This window comes from Gallinula chloropus (genome assembly GCF_964237585.1).
Source record: "Gallinula chloropus genome assembly, contig: HAP1_SCAFFOLD_390, whole genome shotgun sequence".
In the NCBI taxonomy this organism is placed as follows: Eukaryota; Metazoa; Chordata; class Aves; order Gruiformes; family Rallidae; genus Gallinula; species Gallinula chloropus.
Genome location: NW_028168761.1, coordinates 1 through 24,823, shown reverse-complemented (window position 1 = coordinate 24,823; position 24,823 = coordinate 1). Strand labels below are relative to the sequence as shown.

The following is a 24,823-nucleotide window of genomic DNA, read 5'->3' as shown; positions in this document are numbered from 1 at the left end:
TATGGGTCCCCCCAGCCCATGTCACCCATGGGTGCCCATCCTGACCCTATTCCCCTCCTCCCCACGTGCTCTCTGGCTACTCAAGACCACCCATAGATGCTCCTCAAAGACCTGGAGATGTTCTAAACCTCCCGAATCCCACCCCAAACCCCTCTCTACACCCATGTGTCACCAGTTATGGGTCCCCCCACCCCATATCACCCATGGGTGCCCATCCTGACCCTATTCCCCTCCTCCTCATGGACTGTGTGAGTACTCAGGACCACCCATAGATGCTCCTCAAAGACCCGGAGATGCTCTAAACCTCCCGAATCCCACCCCAAACCCCTCCCAACACCCATGGGTGACCAGCTATGGGTCCCCCCACCCCATGTCACCCATGGGTGCCCATCCTGACCCCCTCCCCACTTCCCTATGAGTCTCCTGGCCAATCAGGACCACCCATAGATGCTCCTCAAAGACCTGGAGATGCTCCAAACCTCCCGAATCCCACTCTAAACCCCCTCCCAACACCCATGTGTGACCAGTTATGGGTCCCCCAACCCCATATCACCCATGGGTGCCCATCCTGACCCCCTGAACCCCCTCCCCACGCACTTTCTGGCTACTCAAGACCACCCATAGATGCTCCTCAAAGACCTGGAGATGCTCCAAACCTCCCGAATCCCACCCCAAACCCCTCTCTACACCCATGGGTGACCAGTTATGGGTCCCCCCACCCCACGTCACCCATGGGTGCCCATCCTGACCCCCCTCCTCACCTCCCCACGGGCTCTCTGGCTACTCAAGACCACCCATAGGTGCTCCTCAAAGACCCGGAGATGCTCCAAACCTCCCGAATCCCACCCCAAACCCCTCTCTACACCCATGTGTGACCATTTATGGGTCCCCCCACCCCATATCACCCATGGGTGCCCATCCTGACCCCCCTCCCCTACTCTCCAAGGGTCCCCTGGCCAATCAGGACCATTCATAGATGCTCCTCAAAGACCTGGAGATGCTCTAAACCTCCCGAATCCCACCCCAAACCCCCTCCCAACACCCATGTGTGACCAGTTATGGGTCCCCCCACCCCATATCACCCATGGGTGCCCATCCTGACCCTATTCCCCTCCTCCCCACGCGCTCTCTGGCTACTCAAGACCACCCATAGATGCTCCTCAAAGACCCGGAGATGCTCCAAACCTCCCGAATCCCACCCTAAACCCCTCTCTACACCCATGTGTGACCAGTTATGGGTCCCCCCACCCCATATCACCCATGGGTGCCCATCCTGACCCCCCTCCTCACCTCCCCACGGGCTCTTTGGCTACTCAAGACCACCCTTAGGTGCTCCTCAAAGACCTGGAGATGTTCTAAACCTCCTGAATCCCACCCCAACCCCCTCTCTACACCCATGTGTGACCAGCTATGGACTCCCCCACCCCATGTCACCCATGGGTGCCCATCCTGACCCCCTCCCCACTTCCCTAGGAGTCCCCTGGCCAATCAGAACCACCCTTAGGTGCTCCTCAAAGACCTGGAGATGCTCCAAACCTCCCGAATCCCACCCCAAACCCCCTCCCAACACCCATGTGTGACCAGCTATGGGTCCCCCCACCCCATATCACCCATGGGTGCCCATCCTGACCCCCATCCCCTACTCTGCAAGGGTCCCCTGGCCAATCAGGACCATTCGTAGATGCTCCTCAAAGACCTGGAGATGCTCCAAACCTCCCGAATCCCACTCTAAACCCCCTCCCAACACCCATGTGTGACCAGTTATGGGTCCCCCCACCCCATATCACCCATGGGTGCCCATCCTGACCCCCCTCCTCACCTCCCCATGGGCACTGTTGCTTCTTGAGACCACCCATAGATGCTCCTCAAAGACCCGGAGATGCTCTAAACCTCCCGAATCCCACCCCAAACCCCTCCCAACACCCATGTGTGACCAGTTATGGGTCCCCCCACCCCATATCACCCATGGGTGCCCATCCTGACCCCCCTCCCCTACTCTCCAAGGGTCCCCTGGCCAATCAGGACCATTCATAGATGCTCCTCAAAGACCCGGAGATGCTCTAAACCTCCCGAATCCCACCCCAAACCCCCTCCCAACACCCATGTGTGACCAGCTATGGGTCCCCCCACCCCATATCACCCATGGGTGCCCATCCTCACCCCCATCCCCTACTCTCCAAGGGTCCCTTGTCCAATCAGGACCACCCTTAGGTGCTCCTCAAAGACCTGGAGATGCTCTAAACCTCCTGAATCCCACCCTAAATCCCCTCCCAACACCCATGGGTGACCAGCTATGGGTCCCCCCACCCCATGTCACCCATGGGTGCCCATCCTGACCCTGTCCCCACCTCCCTATGAGTCCCCTGGCTACTCAAGACCACCCATAGATGCTCCTCAAAGACCTGGAGATGCTCTAAACCTCCCGAATCCCACCCCAAACCCCCTCCCAACACCCATGTTTGACCAGTTATGGGTCCCCCCACCCCATATCACCCATGGGTGCCCATCCTGACCCCCCCTCCTGCCCTCCCCCAGCCACCGGCGGCTGCTGCTGACGGGGACGCCGCTGCAGAACAGCCTGATGGAGCTCTGGTCCCTCATGCACTTCCTGATGCCCCGAGTCTTCCAGTCGCACCGGGAGTTCAAGGAGTGGTTCTCCAACCCCCTCACCGGCATGATCGAGGGCAGCCAGGAGTACAACGACAGCCTGGTCAAGCGCCTGCACAAGGTTTGGGTGGGGGGCACCCATGGGTGGGGGGGGGGACCCATGGGTGGGGGGTACGCATGGGTAGGGGGCTGCTGTAAGTGGAGTGGAGGAACTTGGTTGGGTGGGTCAGGGTGGGGATGGGTGGTTCTGGGGTGGGGTTGATGGGGTCATCGTGGCTTGGGGGGGTGGAGGTAGGGGTGTTGAGCCTTGTTTTGGGGTGGGGGGCACCCATGGGTGGGGGGGCACCCATAGGGGGAGGGGGTGAGGTCTGGGGTGGGGTGGAGGAAGCTGGTTGGGTGGGTCAGGGTGGGGAGGGGGTTGGATGGGTGGATCATGGTTCAGGGGGCTGGGGCTGGGGGTGTTGAGCCTTGTTTTGGGTGGGGGGCACCCATGGGTGGGGGGCACCCATAGGTGGGGGTGGTGAGGGTCTTGGTTGGGGTGAGGACTCAGTTGGGGTGGAGGAACCTGGTTGGATGGGTCAGGGTGGGGAGGGGGTTGGATGGGTGGATTGTGGTTCAGGGGGCTGGAGCTGGGGGTGTTGAGCCTTGTTTTGGGGTGGGGGGCACCCGTGGGTGGGGTGGGAACCCATGGGTGGGGGGTACGCATGGGTAGGGGGCTGCTGTAAGTGGAGTGGAGGAACTTGGGTGGGTGGGTCCAGGTGGGGATGGGGAGGGGGTTGGATGGGTGGATTGTGGTTCAGGGGGTTGAGCCTTGTTTTTGGGGTGGGGAGCACCCATGGGTGGGGGGAGGACCCATGGGTGGGGGGCACCTATGGGTAGGCGGCACCCGTTGGGGAGGGGGTGAGATCTGGGGTGGAGGAACCTGGTTGGATGGGTCAGGGTGGGGTTGGGGTGGGGTTGGATGGGTGGATCATGGTTCAGGGAGCTAGATGTGGGGGTGTTGAGCCTTGTTTTGGGGTGGGGGGCACCCATGGGTGGGGGGCACCCATAGGTGGGGGTGGTGAGGGTCTTGATTGGGGTGAGGACTCAGTTGGGGTGGAGGAACCTGGTTGGATGGGTCAAGGTGGGGAGGGGGTTGGATGGGTGGATCGTGGTTCAGGGGGGTGGGGCTGGGGGTGTTGAGCCTTGTTTTGGGGTGGGGGGCACCCATGGGTGGGGGGGGACCCATGGGTGGGGGGTACGCATGGGTAGGGGGCAGCTGTAAGTGGAGTGGAGGAACTTGGTTGGGTGGGTCAAGGTGGGGATGGGGGTGGGTGGTTCTGGGGCTGGATGGGTTGGGAGGGGGTGGGGGGAGTGAGGGGTGACCCCTAATTTGGGTGGGGGACACCCATGGGTGGGGGGGGACCCATGGGTGGGGGGTACGCATGGGTCGGGGGCAGCTGTAAGTGCAGTGGAGGAACTTGGTTGGGTGGGTCAGGGTGGGGAGGGGGTTGGATGGGTGGATCGTGGTTCAGGGGGCTGGGGCTGGGGGTGTTGAGCCTTGTTTTGGGGTGGGGGGCACCCATGGGTGGGGGGGGGACCCATGGGTGGGGGGTACGCATGGTTAGGGGGCAGCTGTAAGTGGAGTGGAGGAACTTGGTTGGGTGGGTCAGGGTGGGGAGGGGGAGGGGGTTGGCTGGGTGGATCATGGTTCAGGGGGCTGGGGGTGTTGAGCCTTGTTTTGGGGTGGGGGGCACCCATGGGTGGGGGGGGCACCCATGGGTGGGGGGTACGCATGGGTAGGGGGCTGCTGTAAGTGGAGTGGAGGAACTTGGTTGGGTGGGTCAGGGTGGGGATGGGGAGGGGGTTGGATGGGTGGATCGTGGTTCAGGGGGTTGAGACTTGTTTTTGGGGTGGGGGGCACCCATGGGTGGGGGGAGGACCCATGGGTGGGGGGCGCACCTATGGGTGGGGGGCACCCATTGGGGAGGGGGTGAGATCTGGGGTGGAGGAACCTGGTTGGATGGGTCAAGGTGGGGATGGGGGTGGGTGGTTCTGGGGCTGGATGGGTTGGGAGGGGGTGGGGGGAGTGATGGGTGACCCCTGGTTTGGGTGGGGGGCACCCATGGGTGGGGGGGGACCCATGGGTGGGGGGTACGCATGGGTAGGGGGCAGCTGTAAGTGGAGTGGAGGAACTTGGTTGGGTGGGTCAAGGTGGGGATGGGGGTGGGTGGTTCTGGGGTCAAGGTTGGGAAGGGGGTGGGGAGGGGGTTGGCCCTTGTTTTGGGGTGGGGGGCACCCATGGGTGGGGGAGGACCCATGGGTGGGGGGCACCTGTTGGGGAGGGAGTGAGATCTGGGGTGGAGGAACCTGGTTGGATGGGTCAAGGTGGGGATGGGGGTGGGTGGTTCTGGGGTGGGGTTGGTGGGGTCATCGTGGCTTGGGGGGGTGGAGGTAGGGGTGTTGAGCCTTGTTTTGGGGTGGGGGGCACCCATGGGTGGGGGGGAACCCATGGGTGGGGGGTACGCATGGGTAGGGGGCAGCTGTAAGTGGAGTGGAGGAACTTGGTTGGGTGGGTCAGGGTGGGGATGGGGAGGGGGTTGGATGGGTGGATTATAGTTCAGGGGGCTGGGGGTGTTGAGCCTTGTTTTGGGGTGGGGGGCACCCATGGGTGGGGGGAGGACCCATGGGTGGGGGGGGCACCTATGGGTGGGGGGCACCCATTGGGGAGGGGGTGAGATCTGGGGTGGAGGAAGCTGGTTGGATGGGTCAGGGTGGGGTTGGGGTGGGGTTGGATGGGTGGATCATGGTTCAGGGGGCTGGATGTGGGGGTGTTGAGCCTTGTTTTGGGGTGGGGGGCACCCATGGGTGGGGGGCACCCATAGGTGGGGGTGGTGAGGGTCTTGGTTGGGGTGAGGACTCAGTTGGGGTGGAGGAACCTGGTTGGATGGGTCAGGGTGGGGAGGGGGTTGCATGGGTGGATTGTGGTTCAGGGGGCTGGGGCTGGGGGTGTTGAGCCTTGTTTTGGGGTGGGGGGCACCCATGGGTGGGGGGGGAACCCATGGGTGGGGGGTACACATGGTTAGGGGGCTGCTGTAAGTGGAGTAGGAGGAACTTGGTTGGGTGGGTCAAGGTGGGGATGGGGGTGGGTGGTTCTGGGGTGGGATGGGTTGGGAGGGGGTGGGGGGAGTGATGGGTGACCCCTAATTTGGGTGGGGGGCACCCATGGGTGGGGGGCACCCATAGGGGGAGGGGGGGAGGGTGTTGGTTGGGGTGAGGAGTCAGTTGGGGTGGAGGAACTTGGTTGGGTCAAGGTGGGGATGGGGTTGGATGGGTTGGGATGGGGTTGGGGGGAGTGGTGGGTGACCCCTAGTTTGGGTGGGGGGCACCCATGGGTGGGGGGCACCTATGGGTGGGGGGCACCTATGGGTGGAGTGGAGGAACCTGGTTGGATGGCTCAAGGTGGTGATGGGGGGGTGGGTGGTCCTGGGGCTGGATGGGTTGGGTGGTGACCCCTCTTTTGGGGTAGGGGCTGCACCCATAGGTGGGGGGGGCACCCATGGGTGGGGGGCACCCATAGGGGGAGGGGGGGAGGGTGTTGGTTGGGGTGAGGAGTCAGTTGGGGTGGGGGAACCTGGTTGGATGGGTTGGGAGGGGGTAGGGGGAGTGATGGATGACCCCTAATTTGGGTGGGGGGCACCCATGGGTGGGGGGGCACCTATGGGTGGGGGGCACCCATGGGTGGACTGGAGGCACCTGGTGGGGATGGCTCAAGGTGGGGATGGGTGGGTGGGTGGTCCTGGGGCTGGATGGGTTGGGTGGTGACCCCTCTTTTGGGGAAGGGGCTGCACCCATAGGTGGGGGGGGCACCCATGGGTGGGGGGCACCCATAGGGGGAGGGGGGGAGGGTCTTGGTTGGGGTGAGGACTCAGTTGGGGTGGGTGGTTCTGGGGTGGGATGGGTTGGGAGGGGGTAGGGGGAGTGATGGGTGACCCCTAATTTGGGGGGGGGGCACCCATGGGTGGGGGGCACCTATGGGTGGGGGGGGCACCTATGGGTGGGGGGCACCTCTGGGTGGACTGGAGGAACCTGGTGGGGATGGCTCAAGGTGGGGATGGGGGGGTTGGTGGTTCTGGGGCTGGATGGGTTGGGTGGTGACCCCTCTTTTGGGGTAGGGGGCTGCACCCATAGGTGGGGGGGGCACCCATGGGTGGGGGGCACCCATAGGGGGAGGGGGGGAGGGTGTTGGTTGTGGTGAGGAGTCAGTTGGGGTGGGGGAACCTGGTTGGATGGGTTGGGAGGGGGTAGGGGGAGTGATGGGTGACCCCTAGTTTGGGTGGGGGGTACCCATGGGTGGGGGGCACCTATGGGTGGGGGGCACCCATGGGTGGACTGGAGAAACCTGATGGGGATGGCTCAGGGTGGTGATGGGGGGGTGGGTGGTCCTGGGGCTGGATGGGTTGGGTGGTCACCCCTCTTTTGGGGTAGGGGCTGCACCCATAGGTTGGGGGGGGCACCCATGGGTGGGGGGCACCCATAGGGGGAGGGGGTGAGAGTCTTGGTTGGGGTGAGGACTCAGTTGGGGTGGGGGAACCTGGTTGGATGGGTTGGGAGGGGATGGGGGGAGTGATGGGTGACCCCTAATTTGGGTGGGGGGCACCCATGGGTGGGGGGCACCTATGGGTGGGGGGCACCTCTGGGTGGACTGGAGGCACCTGGTGGGGATGGCTCAAGGTGGTGATGGGGGGGTGGGTGGTCCTGGGGCTGGATGGGTTGGGTGGTGACCCCTCTTTTGGGGTAGGGGGGTGCACCCATAGGTGTGGGGGGCACCCATGGGTGGGGAGCACCCATAGGGGGAGGTGGGGAGGGTCTTGGTTGGGGTGAGGACTCAGTTGGGGTGGGTGGTTCTGGGGTGGGATGAGTTGGGAGGGGGTAGGGGGAGTGATGGGTGACCCCTAATTTGGGTGGGGGGTACCCATGGGTGGGGGGCACCTATGGGTGGGGGGGGCACCCATGGGTGGGGGGCACCCATGGGTGGACTGGAGGAACCTGGTTGGATGGCTCAAGGTGGCGATGGGGGGGTGGGTGGTTCTGGGGCTGGATGGGTTGGGTGGTGACCCCTCTTTTGGGGTAGGGGCTGCACCCATAGGTGGGGGGGGCACCCATGGGTGGGGGGCACCCATAGGGGGAGGAGGGGAGAGTCTTGGTTGGGGTGAGGAGTCAGTTGGGGTGGGGGAACCTGGTTGGATGGGTTGGGAGGGGGTAGGGGGAGTGATGGGTGACCCCTAATTTGGGGGGGGGGCACCTATGGGTCGGGGCCACCCATGGGGGGGGGGCACCTATGGGTGGGGGGCTCCCATGGGTGGAGTGGAGGAACCTGGTGGGGATGGCTCAGGGTGTGGATGGGGGGGTGGGTGGTCCTGGGGCTGGATGGGTTGGGTGGTGACCCCTCTTTTGGGGTAGGGGGTGCACCCATAGGTGGGGGGGCACCCATGGGTGGGGGGGGCACCCATAGGGGAAGGGGGGGAGGGTGTTGGTTGGGGTGAGGACTCAGTTGGGGTGGAAGAACCTGGTTGAATGGGTTGGGAGGGGGTGGGGGGAGTGATGGGTGACCCCTAATTTGGGTGGGGGGCACCCATGGGTGGGGGGGCACCTATGGGTGGGGGGCACCCATGGGTGGACTGGAGGAACCTGGTGGGGATGGCTCAGGGTGGTGATGGGTGGGTGGGTGGTCCTGGGGCTGGATGGGTTGGGTGGTCACACCTCTTTTGGGGTAGGGGCTGCACCCATAGGTTGGGGGGGGCACCCATGGGTGGGGGGCACCCATAGGGTGAGGGGGTGAGGGTCTTGGTTGTGGTGAGGACTCAGTTGGGGTGGGGGAACCTGGTTGGATGGGTTGGGAGGGGATGGGGGGAGTGATGGGTGACCCCTAATTTGGGGGGGGGGCACCCATGGGTGGGGGGGGCACCTATGGGTGGGGGGCACCCATGGGTGGGGGGCACCCATAGGGGGAGGGGGGGAGAGTCTTGGTTGGGGTGAGGACTCAGTTGGGGTGGGGGAACCTGGTTGGATGGGTTGGGAGGGAGTGGGGGGAGTGATGGGTGACCCCTAATTTGGGGGGGGGGCACCCATGGGTGGGGGGCACCTCTGGGTGGACTGGAGGCACCTGGTGGGGATGGCTCAAGGTGGTGATGGGGGGGTGGGTGGTCCTGGGGCTGGATGAGTTGGGTGGTGACCCCTCTTTTGGGGTAGGGGCTGCACCCATAGGTGTGGGGGGCACCCATGGGTGGGGGGGGCACCCATAGTTGGGTGGGTGGGTGCACCCATGGGTGGGGGGGTGGGGCTTCCCCTTCATTTGGCCACCTTCTTAACAGCGACACCTCCTGAAAGTTCTATGGAGACACCCCCTCCCCCCACCCCCCTTCCCCTCCCCCAAAAACCCATCCTGGCAGCTGATTGGCTGGTTCAATGGCCCCGCCCCCCCCCCCCCCCCTCAGGTGCTCCGCCCCTTCCTGCTCCGGCGCCTCAAGGTGGACGTGGAGAAACAGATGCCCAAGAAGTACGAGCACGTCCTCAGGTGCCGCCTCTCCAAGCGCCAGCGCTACCTCTACGATGACTTCATGGGCCAGGCCAGGTGAGGACCCGCCCCCCCTGCACCCCAACCCCCCACCCAGCACCCCAAAACCCCGCCCCACCCCCTACAGCCCCCCAAAAACCCACCCGATCCCCCCGAAACCACATGGGGTGGGTGGGATCCCCATGGAGAGGGTGAGCGCCTTGGGGTGGTGGTGGGGTCTATGATGACTTCATGGGCCAGGCCAGGTGGGTCCCTGCCCCCCCTGCACCCCAACCCCCCACCCAGCACCCCAAAACCCCGCCCCACCCCCTACAGCCCCCCAAAAACCCACCCGATCCACCCGAAACCACATTGGGAGGGTGGGCGACCTAGGGGTTGGTGGGTGACCAAGGGGTTGGTGGGGTCTATGATGACTTCATGGGCCAGGCCAGGTGGGTCCCTGCCCCCCCTGCACCCCAACACCCCACCCAGCACCCCAAAACCCCGCCCCACCCCCTACAGCCCCCCAAAAACCCACCCGACCCCCTAGACCCCCTTAAGATCCCATGGGGTTGATGGGGTGACCAAGGGGTTGGTGGGGTCTACGATGACTTCATGGGCCAGGCCAGCTGAGGACCCACCCCCCCTGCACCCCAACACCCCCCCCAGCACCCCAAAACCCCGCCCCACCCCCTACAGCCCCCCAAAAATCCACCCGATCCCCCCGAAACCACATGGGGTGGGTGGGCGACCAAGGGGTTGGTGGGGTGACCAAGGGGTTGGTGGGGTCTACGATGACTTCATGGGCCAGGCCAGGTGAGGCCCCGCCCCCCCTGCACCCCAACACCCCCCCCAGCACCCCAAAACCCCGCCCCACCCCCTACAGCCCCCCAAAAACCCACCCCACCTCCTACACCCCTTCGAAACCACATGGGGTGGGTGGGCGACCAAGGGGTTGGTGGGGTGACCAAGGGGTTGGTGGGGTCTACGATGACTTCATGGGCCAGGCCAGGTGAGGACCTGCCCCCCCTGCACCCCAACACACCACCCAGCACCCCAAAATCCCTCCCCACCCCCTACAGCCCCCCCAAAACCCACCCGACCCCCTAGACCCCCTCAAGATCCCATGGGACGGGTGGGCAACCAAGGGGTTGGTGGGGTGACCAAGGGGTTGGTGGGCACCTTGGGGTGGTGGTGGGGTCTATGATGACTTCATGGACCAGGCCAGGTGAGGCCCCGCCCCCCCTGCACCCCAACACCCCACCCAGCACCCCAAAACCCCACCCCACCCCCTACAGCCCCCCAAAAACCCACCCGATCCCCCCGAAACCACATGGCGTAGGTGGGCGACCAAGGGGTTGGTGGGTGACCAAGGGGTTGGTGGGGTCTATGATGACTTCATGGGCCAGGCCAGGTGAGGACCCGCCCCCCCTGCACCCTAAAACCCCACCCAGCACCCCAAAACCCCGCCCCACCCCCTACAGCCCCCCAAAAGCCACCCCACCTCCTACACCCCTTTCGAAACCACATGGGGTGGGTGGGAGACCAAGGGGTTGGTGGGCACCCCGTGGGGCTGGTGGGCAACCAGGGGGCTGGTGGGCACCTTGGGGTGCTGGTGGGCACCCCATGGGGCTGGTGGGCAACCAAGGGGCTGGTGGGCACCCAAGATGGAATGGGGGCACCCAATGGGGCTGGTGGGCACCCCATGGGGCTGGTGGGCAACCAAGGGGCTGGTGGGCACCCATGGGGCAACCAAGTGGGTGGTGGGCAACCAAGGGGCTGGTGGGCACCTCAGGGTGCTGGTGGGCACCCAAGATGGGATGGGGGCAACCAAGGGGCTGGTGGGCACCTCAGGGTGCTGGTGGGCACCCAAGATGGGATGGGGGCAACCAAGGGGCTGGTGGGCACCTCAGGGTGCTCATAGCCACTCAGATGGGTGGTGGGCACCTCGGGGTGCTGGTGGGCAACCAAGGGGCTGGTGGGCACCCCATGGGGCTGGTGGGCACCCAAGATGGGACGGGGGCAACCAAGGGGCTGGTGGGCACCTCAGGGTGCTCATAGCCACTCAGATGGGTGGTGGGCACCCCATGGGGTTGGTGGGCAACCAAGGGGCTGGTGGGCACCCAAGATGGAATGGGGGCACCCAATGGGGCTGGTGGGCACCCAATGGGGCTGGTGGGCACCCCATGGGGCTGGTGGGCACCCAAGATGGGACGGGGGCAACCAAGGGGCTGATGGGCACCCAAGATGGAATGGGGGGCAACCAAGAGGCTGGTGGACACCTTGGGGTGCTGGTGGGCACCCCATGGGGCTGGTGGGCAACCAGGGGGCTGGTGGGCTCCTTGGGGTGGTGGTGGGCACCCCATGGGGCTGGTGGGCACCCAAGATGGAATGGGGGGCAACCAAGAGGCTGGTGGACACCTCGGGGTGCTGGTGGGCACCCAAGATGGGATGGGGTGCAATCAAGAGGCTGGTGGGCACCTTGGGGTGCTGGTGGGCAACCAAGGGGCTGGGGTGGGCACCTTGGGGTGCTCATAGCTACTCAGGTGGGTGGTGGGCACCCCATGGGGCTGATGGACACCCATGGGGCAACCAAGTGGGTGGTGGGCAACCAAGGGGCTGGTGGGCACCCATGGGGCAACCAAGTGGGTGGTGGGCAACCAAGGCACTGGTGGGCACCCCATGGGGCTGGTGGACACCTCGGGGTGTTGGTGGGCACCCAAGATGGGACGGGGGCAACCAAGAGGCTGGTGGGCACCTTAGGGTGCTGGTGGGCACCCAATGGGGCTGGTGGGCAACCAAAGGGCGGGTGGGCACCCAAGATGGGATGGGGGCACCTCAGGGTGCTGGCGGTCACCTCGGGCTGGTGATGATGGTCCTCAAAGACTTCTTGAGGGTCATCACCACCCCCCCATCCCCCCACCCACCCCCCCACCCAGCACCAAAGCCACCCTGGCCAGCGGGCACTTCATGAGCGTCATCAACGTGCTGATGCAGCTGCGCAAGGTCTGTAACCACCCCGACCTCTTCGAGCCCCGGCCCGTCCACTCGCCCTTCATCACCCCGGGCATCAGCTTCGTCACCGCCGCCATCGTCCTGCGCGCGCTCGACCACGAGCCCTTCAAGGTTGGACCTTTCTCCTGGGGGTGGGGGACAGCTTGGACCTTCTTTTGGGGGGGGGTTGGAGCTTCTCTTGGGGTTGGGGTCCTGGTTGGACCTTCTCTTGGGGTTGGGGTCCTGGTTGGACCTTCTCTTGGGGTTGGGGTCCTGGTTGGACCTTGTTTTGGGGGTGGGGTGGGGGCCAGGTTGGACCTTGTTTGGGGGTGGGTTGGACCTTATCTTGGGGTTGGGGTCCAGGTTGGACCTTGTTTTGGGGGTGGGTTGGACCTTCCCTTGGAGTAGGGTCCTGGTTGGACCTTCTCTGGGGGTTGAGGTCAAGGTTGGACCTTGTTTTGGGGTGGGGTCCAGGTTGGACCTTCTCTTGGGTGGTCTCAAGGTTGGACCTTGTTTTGGGGTCCAGGTTGGACCTTCTCTTGGGGGTAGGGTCAAGGTTGGATCTTGCTTTGGGATCCCTGTTGGACCTTCTTTTGGGGGTGGGGTCCTGGTTGGACCTTGTTTTGGGGGTGGGGGTCAGGTTGGACCTTGTTTTGGGGGTGGGGTCCAGGTTGGACCTTGTTTTGGGGTCCAGGTTGGACCTTCTCTTGGGGTTGGGGTCAGGTTGGACCTTGTTTTGGGGGTGGTCTCCAGGTTGGACCTTGTTTTGGGGTCCAGGTTGGACCTTCTCTTGGGGTTGGGGTCAGGTTGGACCTTGTTTTGGGGGTGGTCTCCAGGTTGGACCTTGTTTGGGGGTGGGTTGGAGCTTCTCTTGGGGTTGGGGGTCAGGTTGGACCTTGTTTTGGGGGTGGGGGCCAGGTTGGACCCTGTTTTGGGGTCCTGGTTGAACCTTCTCTGGGGTGGGGTCCAGGTTGGACCTTGTTTTGGGGGTGGGGTCCAGGTTGGACCTTGTCTTGCGTTTGGGGTCCAGGTTGGACCTTGTTTTGGGGGTGGTCTCCAGGTTGGGCCTTGTTTTGGGGGTGGGTTGGAGCTTCTCTTGGGGTGGGGTCCTGGTTTGACCTTCTCTTGGGGTGGTCTCAAGGTTGGACCTTGTTTTGGGGTCCAGGTTGGACCTTCTCTTGGGGTTGGGGTCAGGTTGGACCTTGTTGTGGGGGTTGGGTCCAGGTTGGACCTTGTTTTGGGGGTGGGTTGGACCTTGTTTTGGGGGTGGGGTCCAGGTTGGACCTTGTTTTGGGGTTGGGGTCCAGGTTGGACCTTCTCTTGGGGGTGGGGTCCAGGTTGGACCTTGTTTTGGGGGTGGGTTGGACCTTGTTTTGGGGTTGGGGTCCAGGTTGGACCTTGTTTTGGGGGTGGGGTCCAGGTTGGACCTTGTTTTGGGGTCCAGGTTGGACCTTCTCTTGGGGTGGGGTCCTGGTTTGACCTTCTCTTGGGGGTGGTCTCAAGGTTGGACCTTGTTTTGGGGTCCAGGTTGGACCTTCTCTTGGGGTTGGGGGTCAGGTTGGACCTTGTTTTGGGGGTGGGTTGGAGCTTCTCTTGGGGGTGGTCTCCAGGTTGAACCTTCTCTTGGGGGTGGTCTCCAGGTTGGACCTTCTCTTGGGGTTGGGGTCCTGGTTGGACCTTCTCTTGGGGTTGGGGTCCTGGTTGGACCTTGTTTTGGGGGTGGGGTGGGGGCCAGGTTGGACCTTGTTTGGGGGTGGGTTGGACCTTATCTTGGGGTTGGGGTCCAGGTTGGACCTTGTTTTGGGGGTGGGTTGGACCTTCTCTTGGGGTTGGGGTCCTGGTTGGACCTTGTTTTGGGGGTGGTCTCAAGGTTGGACCTTGTTTTCGGGGTGGGTTGGACCTTCTCTTGGGGTGGTCTCAAGGTTGGACCTTGTTTTGGGGTCCAGGTTGGACCTTCTCTTGGGGTGTTGTCAAGGTTGGACCTTGTTTTGGGGGTGGGGTCAAGGTTGGACCTTGTTTTGGGGTCCAGGTTGGACTTTCTCTTGGGGGTAGGGTCAAGGTTGGACCTTGTTTTGGGATCCCTGTTGGACCTTCTCCTGGGGGTGGGGTCCTGGTTGGATCTTCTCCTGGGGGTGGGGTCCTGGTTGGACCTTGTTTTCGGGGTGGGGGCCAGGTTGGGTCTTCTCCTGGGGGTGGGGGACAGCTTGGACCTTGTTTTGGGGGTGGGTTGGAGCTTCTCTTGGGGATGGGGTCCAGGTTGGACCTTGTGTTGGGGTTGGTCTCAAGGTTGGACCTTGTTTTGTGGTTGGGGTCCAGGTTGGGCCTTGTTTTGGGGTCCAGGTTGGACCTTCTCCTGGGGGTGGGGGACAGCCTGGACCTTCTCTTGGGGGTGGGGTCCAGGTTGGACCTTCTCTTGGGGGTGGGGTCCTGGTTGGACCTTGTTTTGGGGGTGATCTCAAGGTTGGACCTTGTTTTTGGGGTGGGGGCCAGGTTGGACCTTGTTTTGGGGGTGGTCTCAAGGTTGGACCTTGTTTTGGGGGTGGGGGCCAGGTTGGACCTTCTCCTGGGGATGGGTTGGACCTTATCTTGGGGTTGGGGTCCAGGTTGGACCTTGTTTTGGGGTTGGGGTCCTGGTTGGACCTTGTTTTGGGGGTGGTCTCAAGGTTGGACCTTGTTTTCGGGGTGGGTTGGACCTTCTCTTGGGGGTGGTCTCAAGGTTGGACCTTGTTTTGGGGTCCAGGTTGGACCTTCTCTTGGGGTTGGGGTCAGGTTGGACCTTGTTTTGGGGGTGGGTTGGAGCTTCTCTTGGGGTTGGGGTCCTGGTTGGACCTTGTTTTGGGGGTGGTCTCAAGGTTGGACCTTGTTTTGGGGTCCAGGTTGGAGCTTCTCTTGGGGTTGGGGTCAGGTTGGACCTTGTTTTGGGGGTGGTCTCCAGGTTGGACCTTGTTTGGGGGTGGGTTGGACCTTATCTTGGGGTTGGGGGTCAGGTTGGACCTTGTTTTGGAGGTGGTCTCAAGGTTGGACCTTGTTTTGGGGGTGGGTTGGACCTTCTCTTGGGGGTAGGGTCAAGGTTGGATCTTGTTTTGGGGTCCAGGTTGGACCTTCTCTTGGGGTTGGGGTCAGGTTGGACCTTGTTGTGGGGGTTGGGTCCAGGTTGGACCTTGTTTTGGGGGTGGGTTGGACCTTGTTTTGGGGGTGGGGTCCAGGTTGGACCTTGTTTTGGGGTTGGGGTCCAGGTTGGACCTTCTCTTGGGGTTGGGGTCCTGGTTGGACCTTGTTTTGGGGGTGGGTTGGAGCTTCTCTTGGGGATGGGGTCCTGGTTGGACCTTGTTTTGGGGGTGATCTCAAGGTTGGACCTTGTTTTCGGGATGGGGGCCAGGTTGGACCCTGTTTTGGGGGTGGGGTTTAGGTTGGACCTTGTTTTGGGGGTTGGTTGGAGCTTCTCTTGGGGTGGGGTCCAGGTTGGACCTTGTTTTTGGGGGTGGTCTCCAGGTTGGACCTTGTTTGGGGGTGGGTTGGACCTTCTCTTGGGGTTGGGGTCCTGGTTGGACCTTGTTTTGGGGGTGGGGTCCAGGTTGGACCTTGTTTTGGGGTCCAGCTTGGACCTTCTCTTGGGGGTGGTGGCATCATTGGGGTGGTGATGACGTCATCAGGGCCACCACCAAGACGTGGGGACCTCAGAGGTGGCCCCAGGGTGGCACCTTGAGGACAGTTGGAGGGGTTGAGGTGTTGACTGGGGAGGTTCTCCGGTTGGGCGCCGCGGTGACGTCGTCGGGCGCCGCGATGACATCATCGCGCACCATGATGACGTCATCAGGGCCAGCACGAAGACGTGGGGACCTCAGAGGTGGCCCCAGGGTGGCACCTTGGGGACAGTTGAAGGGGTTGAGGTGGGTGGCCAAGCTCTTGACTTGAAGGTTCTCCAGTTGGCTGCCGCGATGACATCATCGGGCGCCGTGATGACGTCATTGGGTGCCGTGATGACGTCATCAGGGCCACCACGAAGACGCGGGGACCTCAGAGGTCGCCCCAGGGTGGCACCTTGGGGACAGGTGGAGGGGTTGAGGTGTTGACCGGGAAGGTTCTCCGGTTGGGTGACGCCGTCGGGCGCCGCGGTGACGTCGTCGGGCGCCGCGATGACATCATCGCGCACCATGATGACGTCATCAGGGCCACCACGAAGACGTGGGGACCTCAGAGGTGGCCCCAGGGTGGCACCTTGGGGACAGGTGGAGGGGTTGAGGTGTTGACCAGGGAGGTTCTCCGGTTGGGTGACGCCACCGGGCGCCGCGGTGACATCATCAGGTGCCACGATGACGTCATCAGACACCACAATGACGTCATTGGGGTCACCACGATGGGGGTTCTGGAGACGTGGGGACCTCAGAGGTGGCCCCAGGGTGGCACTTTGGGGACAAGTGGAGGGTTCAGGGTGTTGACCAGGAAGGTTCTCCGGTTGGGTGACGCTGTCGGGCGCCGCGGTGACGTCATCGGGCGCTGCGATGACGTAATCAGGCACCATGATGACGTCATCAGGGCCACCACGAATACGTGGGGACCTCAGAGGTCGCCCCAGGGTGGCACCTTGGGGACAAGTGGAGGGGTTGAGGTGTTGACCAGGGAGGTTCTCCGGTTGGGTGACGCCGTCGGGCGCCGTGATGACGTCATCAGGCACCACAATGACATCATTGGGGTCACCATGATGGGGGTTCTGGAGATGGGGGGTCCTCAGAGGTGGCCCCAGGGTGGCACCTTGGGGACAGTTGGAGGGTTCAAGGTGTCGGCCAAGCTCCTGACTTGAAGGTTCTCCAGTTGGGCGCCGCGATGACGTCATCAGGCACCACGATGACATCATCGGGTGACGTGATGACGTCATCAGGGCCACCACCAAGACGTGGGGACCTCAGAGGTCACCCCAGGGTGGCACCTTGGGGACAGGTGGAGGGGTTGAGGTGTTGACCGGGGAGGTTCTCCGGTTGGGTGATGCCGTCGGGCGCCGCGGTGACATCATTGGGCGCCGCGATGACGTCATCAGGCATCATGATGACGTCATCAGGGCCACCACCAAGACATGGGGACCTCAGAGGTGGCCCCAGGGTGGCACCTTGGGGACAGTTGAAGGGGTTGAGGTGGGTGGCCAAGCTCTTGACTTGAAGGTTCTCCAGTTGGGTGCCGCGATGACGTCATCGGGCGCCGCGATGACGTCATCGGGCACCATGATGACGTCATCAGGGCCACCATGAAGATGTGGGGACCTCAGAGGTGGCCCCAGGGTGGCACCTTGGGGACAGTTGGAGGGTTCAAGGTGTTGACCGGGGAGGTTCTCTGGTTGGGTGACGCCGTCGGGCGCCGTGGTGACATCATCGGGCACCGCGGTGACATCATCAGGTGCCATGATGATGTCATCAGGGCCACCACGAAGACGTGGGGACCTCAGAGGTCGCCCCAGGGTGGCACCTTGGGGACATTTGGAGGGGTTCAAGGTGTTGACCGGGGAGGTTCTCCGGTTGGGTGACACCGTCGGGCACCGCGGTGACATCATTTGCCGCTGCGATGACGTCATTGGGCACCGTGATGACGTCATCAGGGCCACCACGAAGACATGGGGACCTCAGAGGTGGCCCCAGGGTGGCACCTTGGGGACAGGTGGAGGGGTTGAGGTGGGTGGCCAAGCTCTTGACTTGAAGGTTCTCCAGTTGGCTGCCGCGATGACATCATCAGGCACCACGATGACATCATCGGGTGACATGATGACGTCATCAGGGCCACCACGAAGACTTGGGGACCTCAGAGGTGGCCCCAGGGTGGCACCTTGGGGACAAGTGGAGGGTTCAAGGTGTTGACCAGGAAGGTTCTCCGGTTGGCTGACGCCGTTGGGCGCCGCGGTGATGTCATTTGCCGCCGCGATGACGTCACCGGGTGCCGCGATGACGTCATCAGGGCCACCACGAAGACGTGGGGACCTCAGAGGTGGCCCCAGGGTGGCACCTTGGGGACATTTGGAGGGGTTCAAGGTGTTGACCGGGGAGGTTCTCCGGTTGGGTGACGCCGCCGGGCGCCGCGGTGACGTCATCAGGCACCACAATGACGTCATTGGGGTCACCATGATGGGGGTTCTGGAGACGTGGGGACCTCAGAGGTGGCCCCAGGGTGGCACCTTGGGGACAGGTGGAGGGGTTCAAGGTGTTGACCGGGGAGGTTCTCCGGTTGGCTGACGCCGTCGGGCGCCGCGGTGACGTCATCAGACACCACAATGACGTCATTGGGGTCACCATGATGGGGGTTCTGGAGATGGGGGGTCCTCAGAGGTGGCCCCAGGGTGGCACCTTGGGGACAGTTGGAGGGTTCAAGGTGTTGGCCAAGCTCCTGACTTGAAGGTTCTCCAGTTGGGCGTCGCGATGACGTCATCAGGCACCACGATGACATCATCGGGTGACGTGATGACGTCATCAGGGCCACCACGAAGACGCGGGGACCTCAGAGGTCGCCCCAGGGTGGCACCTTGGGGACAGTTGGAGGGGTTGAGGTGTTGACCAGGGAGGTTCTCCGGTTGGGTGACGCTGTCGGGCACCGCGGTGACGTCATCGGGCGCCACGATGACGTCATCAGGCATCATGATGACGTCATCAGGGCCACCACGAAGACGTGGGGACCTCAGAGGTGGCCCCAGGGTGGCACCTTGGGGACAGTTGGAGGGGTTGAGGTGTTGACCAGGGAGGTTCTCCGGTTGGGTGACGCCACCGGGCACCGCGGTGACATCATCAGGTGCCACGATGATGTCATCAGACACCACAATGACGTCATTGGGGTCACCACGATGGGGGTTCTGGAGACGTGGGGACCTCAGAGGTGGCCCCAGGGTGGCACTTTGGGGACAAGTGGAGGGTTCAGGGTGTTGACCAGGAAGGTTCTCCGGTTGGGTGACGCCGTCGCGCGCCGCGGTGACATCATTGGGCGCCATGGTGACATCATCGGGCTCCGCGATGATGTCATCGGGCACCGCGATGACGTCATCAGGGCCACCACGAAGACGTAGGGACCTCAGAGGTCGCCCCAGGGTGGCACCTTGGGGACAGTTGGAGGGGTTGAGGTGTTGGCCAAGCCCTTGACTTGAAGGTTCTCCAGTTGGGTGCCGCGATGACATCATCGGGCGCCGCGATGATGTCATCAGGTGACATGATGACGTCATCAGGGCCACCACAAAGACGTGGGGACCTCAGAGGTGGCCCTAGGGTGGCACCTTGGGGACAGGTGGAGGGTTCAAGGCGTTGACTGGGAAGGTTGTCCAGTTGGGTGACGTCATCGGGCGCCGCGGTGACATCATTTGCCGCTGCAATGACGTCATCGGGTGCCATGATGACGTCATCAGGGCCACCATGAAGACGTGGGGACCTCAGAGGTCGCCTCAGGGTGGCACCTTGGGGACATTTGGAGGGGTTCAAGGTGTTGACCGGGGAGGTTCTCCGGTTGGGTGACACCGTCGGGCGCCGCGGTGACATCATTTGCCGCTGCGATGACGTCATTGGGCACCGTGATGACGTCATCAGGGCCACCACGAAGACATGGGGACCTCAGAGGTGGCCCCAGGGTGGCACCTTGGGGACAGTTGGAGGGGTTGAGGTGTTGGCCAAGCTCTTGACTTGAAGGTTCTCCAGTTGGCTGCCGCGATGACATCATCAGGCACCACGATGACATCATCGGGTGACGTGATGACGTCATCAGGGCCAGCACGAAGATGTGGGGACCTCAGAGGTGGCCCCAGGGTGGCACCTTGGGGACAAGTGGAGGGTTCAAGGTGTTGACTGGGGAGGTTCTCCGGTTGGGTGCCGCGATGACATCATCAGGCACCGCGATGACGTCATCGGGCACCGTGATGATGTCATCAGGGCCACCACCAAGACATGGGGACCTCAGAGGTGGCCCCAGGGTGGCACCTTGGGGACAGTTGGAGGGGTTCAAGGTGTTGACCGGGGAGGTTCTCCGGTTGGGTGACGCTGTCGGGCGCCGCGGTGACGTCATCAGGCACCACAATGACATCATCAGACACCACAATGATGTCATTGGGGTCACCATGATGGGGGTTCTGGAGACGGGGGGTCCTCAGAGGTGGCCCCAGGGTGGCACCTTGGGGACAGTTGGAGGGTTCAAGGTGTTGACCAGGAAGGTTCTCCGGTTGGGTGACGCCGTTGGGCGCCGCGGTGACGTCGTCGGGCGCCGCGATGACGTCATCAGGTGCCATGATGACGTCATCAGGGCCAGCACGAAGACGTGGGGACCTCAGAGGTGGCCCCAGGGTGGCACCTCGGGGACAGGTGGAGGGTTCAAGGTGTTGACTGGGGAGGTTCTCCGGTTGGGTGCCGCGATGACGTCATCAGGCGCCGCGATGACATCATCAGGCACCATGATGACGTCATCAGGGCCACCACGAAGACGTGGGGACCTCAGAGGTGGCCCCAGGGTGGCACCTTGGGGACATTTGGAGGGGTTCAAGGTGTTGACCGGGGAGGTTCTCCGGTTGGGTGACGCCGTCGGGCGCCGCGGTGACGTCATCGGGCGCCGCGATGACATCATCAGACACCACAATGACGTCATTGGGGTCACCACGATGGGGGTTCTGGAGATGGGGAGTCCTCAGAGGTGGCCCCAGGGTGGCACCTTGGGGACAGTTGGAGGGGTTCAAGGTGTTGACTGGGGAGGTTCTCCGGTTGGGTGACGCCGTTGGGCGCCGCGGTGACGTCGTCGGGCACCGCGATGACATCATCGTGCACCATGATGACGTCATCAGGGCCACCACCAAGACATGGGGACCTCAGAGGTGGCCCCAGGGTGGCACCTTGGGGACAGTTGGAGGGGTTGAGGTGTTGGCCAAGCCCTTGACTTGAAGGTTCTCCAGTTGGCTGCCGCGATGACATCATCGGGCGCCGCGATGACATCATCAGGCACCATGATGACGTCATCAGGGCCACCACGAAGACGTGGGGTCCTCAGAGGTCGCCCCAGGGTGGCACCTCGGGGACAGTTGGAGGGTTCAAGGTGTTGGCCAAGCCCTTGACTTGAAGGTTCTCCGGTTGGCTGCCGCGATGACATCATCGGGCGCCACGATGACGTCATCAGGCATCATGATGACGTCATCAGGGCCAGCACGAAGACGTGGGGACCTCAGAGTTGGCCCCAGGGTGGCACCTTGGGGACAGTTGGAGGGTTCAAGGCGTTGACTGGGAAGGTTGTCCAGTTGGGTGACGTCATTGGGCGCCGCGGTGACATCATTTGCCGCTGCGATGACGTCATCGGGTGCCGTGATGACGTCATCAGGGCCACCACGAAGACGTGGGGACCTCAGAGGTGGCCCCAGGGTGGCACCTTGGGGACATTTGGAGGGGTTCAAGGTGTTGACCGGGGAGGTTCTCTGGTTGGGTGACGCCGCCGGGCGCCGCGGTGACGTCATGGGGCGCCGCGGTGACATCATCGGGCGCCGCAGTGACGTCACTTCCCCCCCCCCCTCCTCCCCCAGCACGTGGACATGGGGCTGTTCGACCTGGTGGCCCTGGAGGGCCGCGTGTCCCGTTACGCCGCCGACACCTTCCTGCCGCGCTGGCGGGTGACGCGGCGGCTGCTGGAGGACGTGGCGGCCGCCCCCGACCCGCCCCCCCGCCCCAAGCCCGTGCGCATGAAAGTCAACCGGTGAGGGGGGGGGGGGGGGGGGGCTTGGGGGGGGCTTTGGGGGGGTCTCGGGGTCTCCCAAGGGGGTCTTGGGGTCTCCTGGGGGGTCTTGGGGTCTCCCAAGGGGGTCTCGGGGTTTCCTTGGGGTCTCAGGGTGCCCAGGGGGGGTCTTGGGTGCTGGGGGTGGGTCTTGGAGTCTCCCAGGGGGGGTTTCAGGGTGCCCAGGGGGGTCTTGGGGTCTCCCACGAGGGTCTTGGGGTGTCCCAAGGGGGTCTTGGGGTGTCCCGGGGGGTCTCGGGGTCTCCCACGGGGGTCTTGGGGTATCCTTGGGGGTCTTGGGGTCTCCCAAGGGGGTCTCGGGGTGTCCTGGGGGGGGCTTGGGTGCTGGGGGTGGGTCTTGGAGTCTCCCAGGGGGGGTTTCAGCGTGCCCAGGGGGGTCTTGGGGTCTCCTGGGGGGTCTTGGGGTCTCCCAAGGGGGTCTTGGGGTCTCCTTGGGGGTCTCGGGGTCTCCTTGGGGGTCTCAGGGTCTCCCAGGTGGGTCTAGGGGTCTCCCAAGGGGGTCTTGGGGTGTCCTGGGGGGGGGCTTGGGTGCTGGGAGGGGGTCTTGGGGTCTCCCAAGGGGGTCTCAGGGTCTCCCAGGGGGGTCTCGGGGTCTCCTGGGGGGTCTCAGGGTCTCCCAAGGACATCTTGGGGTCTCCCAGAGGGGTCTTGGTGTCTCCTGGGGGGGGGGGGTCTTGGGGTCTCCTTGTGGGTCTCAGGGTGTCCAGGGGGGGACTTGGGTGCTGGGAGGGGGGGTCTTGGAGTCTCCCAGGGGGGGTTTCAGGGTGCCCAGGGGGGTCTTGGGGTCTCCCAAGGGGGTCTTGGGGTCTCCTTGGGGGTCTTGGGGTCTCCTGGAGGGGGGTCTTGGGGTCTCCTGGGGGTCTCAGGGTGCCCAGGGGGGGTCTTGGGTGCTGGGGGTGGGTCTTGGAGTCTCCCGGGGGGGTTTCAGGGTGCCCCAGGGGGGTCTTGGGGTCTCCCACGGGGTCTTGGGGTCTCCTTGGGGGTCTCAGGGTCTCCCAGGTGGGTCTAGGGGTCTCCCAAGGGGTTCTTGGGGTGTCCTGGGGGGGGCTTGGGTGCTGGGAGGGGGTCTTGGGGTCTCCCAAGGGGGTCTCAGGGTCTCCAGGGGGGTCTCGGGGTCTCCTGGGGGTCTCAGGGTCTCCCAAGGACATCTTGGGGTCTCCCAGAGGGGTCTTGGGGTCTCCCAAGGGAGTCTCGGGGTCTCCTTGGGGGTCTCAGGGTCTCCCAAGGGGGTCTCGGGGTCTCCCAATGGGGTCTTGGGGTCTCCCAAGGGGTCTTGGGGTGTCCTGGGGGGTCTCGGGGTCTCCCAAGGGGGTCTTGGGGTCTCCTGGGGGGTCTCGGGGTCTCCCAGGGGGGTCTCGGGGTCTCCTGGGGGTCTCAGGGTCTCCCAGGGGCGTCTTGGGGTCTCCTGGAGGGGGGTCTTGGGGTCTCCCAAGGGGGTCTTGGGGTCTCCTTGGGGTCTCAGGGTCTCCCAAGGGGGTCTCGGGGTCTCCCAGGGGGGTCTTGGGGTCTCCCAAGGGGGTCTTGGGGTCTCCTTGTGGGTCTCAGGGTGTCCAGGGGGGTCTTGGGGTCTCCTGGGGTCTCAGGGTGCCCACGGGGGGGTCTGGGGTGCTGAGGGGGGGAGGGTCTTGGGGTCTTCTGGGGGTCATGGGTGCCCTGATGTGGGGGGGTCTCAGGGTCTCCCGGGGGGGGTCTTGAGGAGCCCCAGGGGGGTCTTGGGTCTCACGGGGGGTCATGGGTGCTGTGGGGGGGTCTCAGGGTCTCCTGGGGGGGTCTCATGGTCTCCCGGGGGGGGTCTCAGGGTGCCCTGGGGGGGTCTCAGGGTCTCCTGGGGGGGTCTCAGGGTCTCCCAGGGGGGTCTCAGGGTGCCCGGGGTGGTCTTGGGGTCTCCCAAGGGGGGTCTTGGGTGCCTTGGGGGGTCTTGGGTGCCCGGGGGGGGTTGGGGTTGGGATGTCCTGGGGGTGTCCTGGGGGTCTCAGGGTGCCCTGGAGGGGGGGGGTCTCAGGGTCTCCTGGGGGGCGTCTTGGGAGCCCAAAGGGGTCTTGGGTGCCCTGAGGGGGGTCTCAGGGTCTCTCGGGGGGTCTTGGGTGCTGAGGGGGGGGGTCTTGGTGTCTCCTGGGGGTCTCAGGGTGCCCAGGGGAGTCTTGGGGTCTCCTTGGGGGTCTCAGGGTCTCTCAGGGGGGTCTTGGTGTCTCCTGGGGGGTCTTGGGTGCCCTGGGGGGAGGGGGTGTCTCAGGGTCTCTCGGGGGGGTCTTGGGTGCTGAGGGGGGGGGGGGTCTTGGGGGTCTCCTTTGGGGGGGGGGTGGTTGGGATGTCCTGGGGGTCTCCTGGGGGTCTTGGATGCCCGGGTGGGGGGTGGTCTTGGGGGTCTCCTGGGGGGAGGGGGGTGGGATGGGATGTCCTGGGGGTCTCAGGGTGCCCCGATGGGGGGTCTCAGGACCCCCTACGATGACACCCACCCCCCTCCCCGAATCCCCCCCCCCCAATTCCCCCCCCCCCCAGGATGCTGCAGCCGGTGCCGAAGGTGGAGAACCGCGGGGGGGCCGTATTGCTCCTCAACACCCCCCCCCGCCCCATAGCGGGGCCGGGGCACCCCCAAACCAACCCCCCCACCTTAGGGACCCCCCCCTTCAAGCTCTAAGCCCGCCCCCCAGCCCCAAGCCCCGCCCCCCAGCCCTCAGGCCACGCCCCCTTCTTAGTGGCCCCCGCCCCCCCCGGGGTCAGCCTGGCCCCCGCCCTCCTACAGGCCACGCCCCCCGCTGCCCTTAGCCCCGCCCCTCGGCCCCTGGCCACGCCCCCGCAGCCACTGGCCACGCCCCTTCGGCCCTTGGCCACGCCCCCTCAGCCCCTGGCCACGCCCCCGGGCTGGGGCTCGGCTTGGGATTGGGCTCGGCTTGGGATTGGCTCTGGCAGCCCCCGCGCGCCCCGCTGGCCCCGCCCTCCTGCCCGCGCTGGCCACGCCCACCGGCG

At 64.3% G+C, this 24,823-nt stretch overlaps 1 protein-coding gene across 1 annotated transcript in view; it reads left to right on the top strand.

Annotated features, from left to right (window-relative positions):
- The window catches only part of LOC311204191 (helicase SRCAP-like), a 41,449-nt gene extending 16,715 nt beyond the window's left edge, over positions 1-24,734 (top strand). The window contains exons 7-11 of the mRNA XM_084280652.1: positions 2,536-2,728; positions 9,084-9,220; positions 12,082-12,268; positions 21,648-21,817; positions 24,356-24,734. Coding sequence (XP_084136778.1) covers positions 2,536-2,728; positions 9,084-9,220; positions 12,082-12,268; positions 21,648-21,817; positions 24,356-24,494 — 826 coding nt within the window. The 3' untranslated portion in view covers positions 24,495-24,734. The remainder of the gene's footprint in view (positions 1-2,535; positions 2,729-9,083; positions 9,221-12,081; positions 12,269-21,647; positions 21,818-24,355) is intronic.
- Positions 24,735-24,823: the final 89 nt, after the last annotated feature.